Below are 9,914 nucleotides of genomic sequence, written 5' to 3'. Positions count from 1 at the left end.
ATGAAATTACTCCAAAGAAGTGGTTGAACTGACAGACCTAATGATGAAGGTAGGCCACAGACCCACAAAGTATTTCTGTTTTTAGCGAAAAACGTATCGGTGTGAATTAAAGTAAGTATGCTTTAGTTAGTTAACGGTCGAGAAAATATTCTGGTAAACTTACCCATTACTTGGACGCGACAAATTGCACAAGTATCGCATTCTACATCCCAGCTCCACATTGCAACAGCATTCCATTTTTTGAGAGTAAACATCTTATCAGATTTTTGTCCATCATTATCACCACGGTCTAGGGCATCGCAATCTTCACCAGACATTTTAAATGATAAAATGTATTATTAAATTTTAATTAAAAAAGAAGAAAACAACAAGAAATAAGTTTATTTACTTATTTTGACGTTCGACTGACACTGACAGCAAAATGTTAAATGACGTTAATGACAGATAACCACAGACAACTTTTTTATCTATTTGGTTTTTACGACTGTGGGATCTAGTTCTTTGAGCCTTGCCACAAAGTGTTTCTAATGGTGCTCCGCTTTTTTTGCCTATGGAATATGTATTTAGTAATGTTTGAACAGTTGAACAGCTTCAAGTGATTTCTTGGCGGGAAAGTGAAGCGTCGTGTATAAAGTTTTATTTTCAAGTTTCTGTCAGGTTTCAAATAATGAATAAACTCTGGCTAATATGTGCAAACTGCACGAAGCCATAAAAAAAAACAAAAGTTGCATGATCTCCATTCAATGACGCGTCTAGGAACGAAGAAAATAACTGGAATTTTCGATTTTCTTCCGAGTTGATATGGCATTTATGCAAGTGATCAATAAAAATATCGAAGTCTTTTGAATTATTTATTGGTAAAAAAATATTGTATTTATCAATGAATTAACTTATTTCAGTAACATTTTGTTGCGGTGGCATAAAAGCAGTACCCTGTGACATGTCTCAACATTTTTTTTAACTTATTTATCGTCTTCAGCTTAAGAATAGTAAATAAATATTACACAACTTTACTACAAAAATAATTATCGGTCTAAATGGGTTAATTTAATTACATCGATCGATGGCATCGGTTATACTCGTAATAAAAAGTAAGTAAATATTTGTCATCCTAAAGGCAAAGGACAATGACCAAAAGTGGTCCAAATGTCCACCACCAATGAGACCTATATTGGCTTATAGTCCATTAAATTGTGTCGCTTAACTTCAAACNAAAAACTTATTACAGTGTTTTTCGATGTAAACTATAGGCTTCTGACTATATTTAGGATTAATCCAAACAAAACGAAAAATACACTGGATAAAAGGTTGGTTGCGTTACTGAAGCAACCCAGTCCATCCACCTCGATTTGATACCGGATGCTGTTTGGGAATCGGCAAACATTTACATCTGAAAAGAAAATAGTATTGTACATACTAACCACACAAGTACAACCACCAATAAGGTAGGTTAAGTGTTTTTAATTAAGTGTTAACCTTAAGGTTTTGGCCTTTATACACCGTTTTAGCTACTTTATCTTTTAAAGAAAGTATGTAAATATGTAATGAGCTAAAAACTATTAAAAGTAAGAAGTACTTAGTTAATAATAATAAATAATTAATTATACACTTTTTATACATACCTGTGCAGGTAGCTGTAGTAGTTTCCCCAACTGCGTTGGCTTGTACAGAGAAGTAGAGCGGCGGACAAGCGCCTATGGTCGAAAAACCATTACATGCGTTCTGTAGACTCATATCCACGTTGGTGGCTGTTACAACGTTCTGGCAAGTAATTGCACTGGCGTCAGGTTCTAATGTTGAATTTTGTCTGGAAAAGTCGTTCGAATTTTACTACTTAGGTACGTACGGTACACCCAAGTCCTGCTCTCTACGAGTAGGTACACGACGTCTTAACTTTAATAATGGAGATTAAGGTAGAACTTTCATCTTCAAATGTCATATTTTTTAGATAACATTATCATTCAGATTAAGTATTTGACTCTTTCAGGCTCAAGTCTTGCAACTTTATTACTTTACGTGTATGTTTCAATTAAAACAAAACTGCATTCTACTTTTATATTTTTTCTATGATTAAAGCACTTTGTAAATTAAGTTTCTTACCTTGGTAAAATAACAGAACGTGAGTGGCACACAGTAAGACTGCCTTGTACAACTCCAGCTGTGCCGAAAGAAACGCGAACTCTTGCGTTGTCATTATTAAGGTAGAAGTAATTTGGGCTGACTCTGTAAAAGTTGATAAAGCCGGCTTCCACAGAATCGTCAAACTGTCTCACACCCGAAGATCCTGCCGCAAAATTGGCTCCACAAAGAGGGTTTACAACTCTTCTCCCCGCTGTAAAAATAATGACATAATATAACTACTTAACTAAGTACAAAATAGAAATTAAGCATCTGTATTTAACCCACACTAACTTAGAAGTTTGTAAGTTGGCCTTTATTTGGCCTAAATATCAGGATGAAACTTATTTTGCTTGCTTACAGGCTAAGCTTTATAAAGCCAAAAATTACTAGTCTCATAATAAAATGTAAACACACTTACTCATTTGAATAGTAGACAACACTTGGGACATAGTAGTGTCAACTTGGGTGCCAGTTGATGTGAGGGTTAGAGTTATTACATCGTTTTGGGGGTCACGGACCAAATTAGATAGATTTTCTACTTGATTTGAAGAAGTTCCAAAAACAAGCCTTGTATCTGAAATAAATTAAAGCTTAGTATCGTCTCCTTGAAAAGTTAAGTAAAGTAGGTAATTCATTGTTACAGAATGTAGGTATTGAACGAGTTAATAAGTGCGGTTACCTGGGACGCCTTCTCTAAGTAAACGAGCCTGTTCCCAAACATTGTTGTTATTTTGAATAGTGCCAGAGTTAAGTAAATACAATAACACCGAAGAGTTTCCACCAACGAAGTTAGAACTACTTTCATTGCGAAGAGTGTCCAACAATAGTTGGCGTATATTTGGCAGACTGGTTTCCAGATTCACACCAGTAGGAACTGAAACAAAATTTAAGAAGGTTCAAAGTAGGTACCAGCCTAATTAAGAAGTAATATTGATGTATGAGTGATATATAATATGGTTTAGGAAAACCCGTAAACTGTTTGAACTTACAGCTCTGATGAGTAGTCGCATTGTATAATAAATGGAATTCTGACTGCGACAATGTTTGGTTTATAAGAACACGTCCATCAGCTGCACTGAGCAATGTTACACTTGATCCATATTTGTTCACTTCGATGGCTTCCAGTAGGTATGAGATAGCAGGATATATAGTATTGTACGGCCAAGATGAGTCAAGAACGATGTATAAGTTGGTTCTTAGTCGGAAATCTGGAGATGTAGCCTCAGTGATGATGCAGTTTAGATCGTTCATAGTATTTGCTGTAAATAAAATATGAGTTGATAAAGTAACACAGAAACACACTTTACGTAAAGGTTGGATTAGTTACATAAGTATTTAAATCAAATTAATTTCTAACTCACAAGTGTAGGTTTGATAGTTTGTGATAGCACTCTGTACAAGGCCTTCGAGGCCGCCAGTTAAAGTTCCTTCCAGGGGCATGATCGAATCTAAAGCGGCCGTAAATGCTCTTGTCTCGCTTGCTAAGGCATCATTATTGATGTGAGTGAGACTTAGATTCCGGCGGTTACAGGCTCTTAAGTTTGTATTGAAAAACCCGTTCTGAAAAGAGGAATAAGACGTAATTGTTACTTTTTGATGTTGAGGAAAAACCTTCATATATCTGATCATGATGTTATTTATTAGCTTTCATCAAGTAGATGAGACCGTGTAATCAGCTACTGTAGAATGCGGAGAAGTAACAATATTGAATTATGTAAAAAATCTATTTGACGGTAGCTTACCCTGGGTGCAAAGTACATATCAAGCAACTGTGACAATCTCAAGGAACTGTAAATTCTCAGACCTTCAGCTGAACTGTTTCCTAGAACAAAACCGTCTATGCCGCCACGAATCTCGGGGTCTGTCATTTCAACATTCGAGCGTTCACTCAGCATAAAGAATCTTTGTGCTTGAGTGCTGTTCCAATGGCCGGCAGTGCCAACAGAGATTATCTGGCTTCCCCGTGTCCCCTGAATCAAGACAGCTTCAGCTAAATCACCTGGAAAATATTTCTACATTAGTCATAATCTAGAAGTTAGTAGTTTTTAAACAAAGAAATAACGGACAGGAACTAATCAGACTTAGTACTTTCTGGATATTTCATTTGTTTATTTACACAGTTCAAGTATGCGTAGCGAATTCGAAGTAGTGCGTTATTAATTACAATCTGAGAAGTTATGTATGTTATCCTACTACGTAGGTATAGGTAATACACCATTAGAGTACATTGAATTTTATAAAGTAGGTAGGTACTTTAATTTAAAACATACCTGACAGTGTAGCTGGAAAAATTGAAGTAAGAGTTGTTTGGACATTTTGGTAGTTTAGTGTGGAGCCCCTGATAAGTTCCGTAATAGGGACTTGTTGTGATTCAGTGCCCGCGGCAATTCCCGCTATCAGGTTGCCCACGGAGACATCGCCCCATTTGGTCTTGACTACACCGGTCAGGATAGGACAAGCACTGTCACCCATTAACTGGCGAGCTCTTTTGGGTCCGAAAGACCCTGTGGACTCCACATCGTCATTGGGATTATACTGACGCATCTGACCATTTCTTCCTCTGCTGAAAATATGTTTTAGAAAATTCTTATCGTATCATAAAAACATTTCCTAATATTAAAATGTCTTCTTGAAATTTTAACAAGGCCTTATCGTGGAAACAATTAACTTACAGCTTAGACACATCAAGTAATTCGACATCGTCTTTAACTGACCGAACTGAGCGTGAAGTTCTCAATGCTCGATATTGGGAGAGCTGGCCGCAGCTGCTTTCGTCACCACGCAGTCGAGCGTCGACAGTGGTAGACAGCATGTGGTGAAGAGCACACTATAAACCAGTAAATAAAATACTTTTTTAAATTCTATTTACAGTCGCCGCCACTTCAAGTTTTGCTTAATTTTTTGCACAAATTATACGATTGGCGGATTGTAGACCACTGCTTAAAAACTTAAGACATCACACCTTTAGTGGGGCAGAAAGAGTGTTATTAGGCAATGCCTGCAGATTGCTAGGGATCATCCTCAGCAGCAACCGGTGTCGGTGGAAGGAGTGGAACGTTGGAGAGAAAGGCAACACATTTGCGGACGCAACGCCGTCTCTGCTGTGGTACTCGATACCATCTTGCCGGTATCTGAAATACAGAGTTCGCTAACGTTAGTATGGTAACGAAAGTTCACGACTTATGTGAGGAAAGTTTTTTTTTTAATTTGTGGATGTTTTGTGGAGTTTGGAAAGTCTCTTTCTTCAATGTACAATCAAAGCTTCATCTGCATTAGAGCACAAGTCTTAAGGTATGCAACGCTTGCTAAAACAATGTTAACAATACTAGTGCCCTATGTTCGAGGCTTTTGAGAAAAAGAAATAAAGCAGTTATTACGTGTGTAGCAGCAAAGCGGCCATCGTCCTCATATCAACGTTGACATTAGGATTGTCTTCAATCTGGCGGATGATGTCAATGAGGGTCTGTATCGTGGTTGGAGGTAGGTTGTTCCGGTTCAGCAGCCACGGGTTTGTGTAGCATTCGCGCAGATCTGGCGCCACGCTGGTCTGTCCCGTCGACTGCGCGTGCGCACCGGTAGCGATGGCTACCAACAGCAATGCCGGAACCCAAGGCATTGTGTATCTGTGCAACGGAAAAGCATTTATTTAGAACTTAATTTTAAAGAAAAGATTTTTTTAAGGTTTAGTCGTGTAGAACCACTCACATGAGTTCTATCTGACACGGGAAGAAACGACTCTACCAAGATTTGCACATATCCTGGTTGCCGATTATGAAATAATTCAAATTCAATAAATAAATTCATTGAATGATAGTTACAAATACACTCCATAAACTATGAACGAATTCTGCATATTTGGTGTGCATGAGGCCAACAATCTAGGCCGCTAGAGTTAGAATAAATTATTCAGTTGAAATTGAAATATCATCATCAGGTTATTGTTTCGACAGGATCATTACCCTCTGCACCACATATTACTAAGTAGTTAAGTACTAATATTTACAAAAATCATTTTAAATCGGAAGTAGCGTAAACTTTTCATTTTCAGAATTTATGAAGTTATCACCTTTTGCACGTCAACACTGTAAATATTAAATATAATCAAACTTGTTGTTTCTGCAATGTCCTAGATAGGTTAAACTAGGATAAAAATGAGACGATAACAGCGATAAGAATGTCGATGACGAGACCTTTATGGCATTCGTGATTAATTGATTTTATCGGCAACTGGGAGCGGCTGAATACTGAAAACTTCTCTATACATTGTCTAAAGAGTAATTTTGGATACCTACTGAAAAGTTACATCCGGTTTGTGTTTGTGGAAGTTGAATCACTTTCTGAAAATTATTAGTTATCTGAAGTTTACGTTATCTTGTATGGCTTATTCAAGGATAGCAATCACCTATCAAGAAAAGGTACATACGATAGGTACCTGCATTCAGAGGAGATGAGATAACTAGGTAGTTTGTAATTAACTACATCATGTGAGAGTAAATTCACTGCATTAAGAGGCATTAAGTAAGTATTATAGTTTTCAAAGTAGTAAAGTCGTTCCTCTAAGTCCGTTAGAAATAGCCACAAATAATAAACAATACCTACAATCAACTAGGTAGGTATTCCACAATAATATATTGAGGCTTAGAATAATCATAACACGTTAAACTCTCCACCTACATACTTTGTATGGGCGTAAATAGGTTCCCCAATCCAATCTTATCAGCCTTTGAATATGAATTGGAAGTAGACTGTTGCCCAATTTATTGTGTTTACTTGCTCTACTTTCGATATTATTCATGTCGGTATAGATAGAATATAAAGGATTTATGTTTAAGTATACATTTTCTATTGGCACTTTATTATAAGGACGCTTTAGCTTCGTACTCGTATTCATAACCTTTTTATCTTTTGATAAAAACGGCGTTCTTGGGTGATGAGTAATTTCTTTGAATTAGAAATAAGTAGTTAAACAAACTTATACTCGTAGTCTCTTTAAAATAGCTTTGAGGATGACACAAAACCTCGATACTTATCGACGTGGAAAATTAAAACAATGGTTCGACGCTATGATAATTTTACAAATAACAAGGCTTTCCTATTGTCAGCCTATAGTTGTCCACAGCGTGCCGCGTGCTGGACATAGGAATAGTCTAATACGCTCAATTTTACCCAGTCCGGCTAATTGATCTGACTTCGCCTAACTAGAGGACGGTTACCGAGATATGGTCTTCATTAAAAATCTCATTCACCCAAGCGGTTATCGTTCTACGACAGATATAGAGCACAATGCCATTTTCAGCTTGCTAATTCCGTATGCTTTATATCGATGACTTTGGTTCTCTGTCAGATAACCTCGTTACGAATTTTATCCATCAAAGTAACTTCGAGCATATCCAGCATAGCACGATCCATAATTCGCTGATAGGCCTCCTGGGCCTCTACAATATCACACCACACCTCAGTATCGTGCACTTGGTTATTTATGTCCTAATTACCGTTTACAAAAAACCTTGAACAAAAGGCGACCTACCTAATGCTGTGTCAATTAAAAACGTCCTCAGTTAATCAAAACCACTGTTCCACTTTTTCCAGAAAACACTTTTCCAAATCACATGTCCATTACACTACCATGAGTTTCACACCAAAAACTGTAATGATTAACGAATATCAATCAGACAAAGAACTCTATCGACTTTGGGCGCGCCCAGTACTGAGGCGACTCATGAAAGTGCTAGTTACAGGTGGATAAGATAATGAAAAACAGGTCTAGATAAATTCGTAACAATGATAACCATACATACAAAGCGTTATCTCGCCTATATCAGGTTTCGCTAGTGATTACAGAGATAGGGGCCAGATTATGGAAAACCAATGTGTACGATATAATTCCAAATTGAGATTTGTCACTTGAATATAACATTTTCAGTTTGTTGATCTAGTTCTAATGACCTACAAATAAATTAGGGTATTGCTTATTATTTCACGTATTGACGTAGGTAGACACATTTTATTCTACATTAAGTAATAGCTACGAAATATTTGTAGGTTAAATTAGTTACTATCAAAAAAATAATCTTTCCATCTGCAGCATTTATACTTAAGTTAACTGTAAAATTAAAGGTTTCTGAGCTTGTGTAATAACCCCGACTACTCAAAATATCAACTTACCTACTCATGAAGATAGATCATTCTTTTTGAGTCCGCAAACTATTTAACTTTATTGATATTGGTGACTAAGGCTGAGTTGCACCACCTAACTGTAACGGTAACTATACCGGTGCTTTTTGTATGGAGTTTGACAGATTTTTGTCGTTTTTTAAAGTTAAAGTAATATGGTGCAACCCAGCCTAAGTATACACTGTGTATTGTGTAGTGTTTGAGAAAATTGTGTAGCGGTCGATCTATCCAGCGGACTGATAACCTTCCCATTAAAAATTCCACTTTCATAGTCAATGAGAGGCTTTGTTTAGAAGAATATATATTTTTTTTATAGAAATTACATAAAAATAGTTACAGGTTTGTTTTCTTAAGAAACCAAAAAGGATCGACGAGGATGGGATTCGAACCCACGCGTGCAGAGCACATTGGATTAGCAGTCCAACGCCTTAACCACTCGGCCACCTCGTCATATGACCTCTACGGCGAATTTGTTGACCAAGTTAAAAAGTAAATATTGGATATCAAAAATTGTATTTATTTTAATAAAATAATAAATTAAACATACTATCTACTATGAAATTACTTAAATTGAAAAAAATAAATAAAATATAACCATATTATTTTCTGTATACAGTGACCTCTGCCTTTTAATGTAGAAATTAAATAGGCGTTGCTTGGCTTGATTATTATATTGTTAGAATTTTATGTAAATTTAGTTTTACGCATTAAAATAAAATATATGAAAAATAATAGTATTGATTTTTATTTTCAAGAATAAATGTAGAAATACGTGTTATGTTTCCGTTACTAGAGACATCTGTCACAGCATGTTTGAGCTTTGATGTGTGATGTTACTACAATGACTCACTAGATGGCGCTAAGATATCGTAAATTAATACCATTTTAACATCTAAAATAAAGTTATAATAAAAATTGATAAAATAGAAATAAATCGTAAAAAGCGAGTTTTCTAATAAAATTATATTTTTTAAAAATAAATGTACGTGTGGTTTGTGAGTTATTCAAACTGTATTACCACATTTTTTAAAATTATCAATTACATGTAAAAATAGGTCATCTACGTGATCGATGACGATTCGCTACATAAACATAAGTAGGTGATTAATAACAAACAAATATTTTATGAAAGGTACAATAATCAACTTTATAAAATAGGATGATGTTCTGTCTGTTCTATAAGAGTGATGTTTTTTCTGTAATTTGATTGAAATATAGGAATTTGTTGCGTTTTTGAATGGAGGGAACACCGCACAGCGGTCGCCGTTGCCTAGCAACGCTCCCTCAGTCACCGTATGACCCTGGAGGTCGCTCATCCCTCTGCAACACAAATACCTCTACTTACAATGATACACCAATGTTACGATTTGTAGAAATGTTTCTATTCATTTCGTGTCTTCGCGAACAGACACCATATAGTAATGATGATAAATGTTCAGTGTATCAAACACAAAAAAATGAGTAGAACATTTTCATTTGATATTGGTGTTTTTATCATTAAGGCTAGGCTTCTCTACATCCAAAATTAGAATATGACTTGTAACTAGGAACTAAACTACTCGCGACGCTATTATGTCGACTAATCTCAAAAATAGTTTCAGGTTGAATTTCAATATTTA

At 35.9% G+C, this 9,914-nt stretch overlaps 2 protein-coding genes and 1 non-coding gene across 7 annotated transcripts in view; all 3 read right to left on the bottom strand.

Annotated features, from left to right (window-relative positions):
- Positions 1–554, bottom strand: part of Roc2 (Regulator of cullins 2) — a 32,740-nt gene extending 32,186 nt beyond the window's left edge. Inside the window, exon 1 of the mRNA XM_028300229.1 lies at positions 164–554. Within this exon, the coding sequence (XP_028156030.1) occupies positions 164–317 (154 nt within the window). The 5' untranslated portion in view covers positions 318–554. The remainder of the gene's footprint in view (positions 1–163) is intronic.
- Positions 555–1,200: 646 nt separating this feature from the next.
- Positions 1,201–7,853, bottom strand: LOC114349824 (uncharacterized). Of its 5 annotated transcripts, none has more exons than XM_028300384.1 (13): positions 7,649–7,853; positions 5,499–5,744; positions 5,084–5,252; positions 4,794–4,948; positions 4,392–4,684; positions 3,864–4,120; positions 3,483–3,681; positions 3,111–3,380; positions 2,801–2,995; positions 2,540–2,695; positions 2,101–2,332; positions 1,623–1,807; positions 1,201–1,390 (listed from the first exon to the last, which is right to left on the bottom strand). In XM_028300384.1, the coding sequence occupies exons 2-13, from the start codon at positions 5,735–5,737 to the stop codon at positions 1,245–1,247; spliced, it is 2,496 nt and encodes an 831-aa protein (XP_028156185.1). In that variant the 5' UTR covers positions 5,738–5,744; positions 7,649–7,853; the 3' UTR covers positions 1,201–1,244. The 5 variants fall into 5 exon arrangements, with proteins under 5 accessions (XP_028156185.1, XP_028156187.1, XP_028156188.1 ...); XM_028300386.1 differs by having other exon boundaries at positions 4,392–4,681; XM_028300387.1 differs by having other exon boundaries at positions 4,836–4,948.
- An 810-nt stretch (positions 7,854–8,663) lies between these two features.
- Positions 8,664–8,745, bottom strand: TRNAS-GCU (transfer RNA serine (anticodon GCU)). The gene has a single exon. It is a non-coding gene; the product is annotated as a tRNA-Ser (tRNA).
- Positions 8,746–9,914: the final 1,169 nt, after the last annotated feature.

This window comes from Ostrinia furnacalis, unplaced genomic scaffold (assembly GCF_004193835.3).
Source record: "Ostrinia furnacalis isolate ACB-3 unplaced genomic scaffold, ASM419383v2 OfSCF0710, whole genome shotgun sequence".
Lineage (NCBI taxonomy): Eukaryota > Metazoa > Arthropoda > Insecta > Lepidoptera > Crambidae > Ostrinia > Ostrinia furnacalis.
Note: the sequence above shows the minus strand (reverse complement) of the source record. Positions and strands in the feature narration are given on the sequence as shown.

Bases quoted from the DNA above. Each gene is read 5' to 3' on its own strand.
- LOC114349824 (XM_028300384.1), bottom strand. From the start codon at position 5,737: ATGCCTTGGGTTCCGGCATTGCTGTTGGTAGCCATCGCTACCGGTGCG. The intron at 4,685-4,793 runs GTAAGTTAATTG...ACATATTTTCAG, and splicing joins TTACTTGATGTGTCTAAGCT to CAGAGGAAGAAATGGTCAGA. The intron at 3,682-3,863 runs GTAAGCTACCGT...TCCTCTTTTCAG, and splicing joins ATATGTACTTTGCACCCAGG to AACGGGTTTTTCAATACAAA.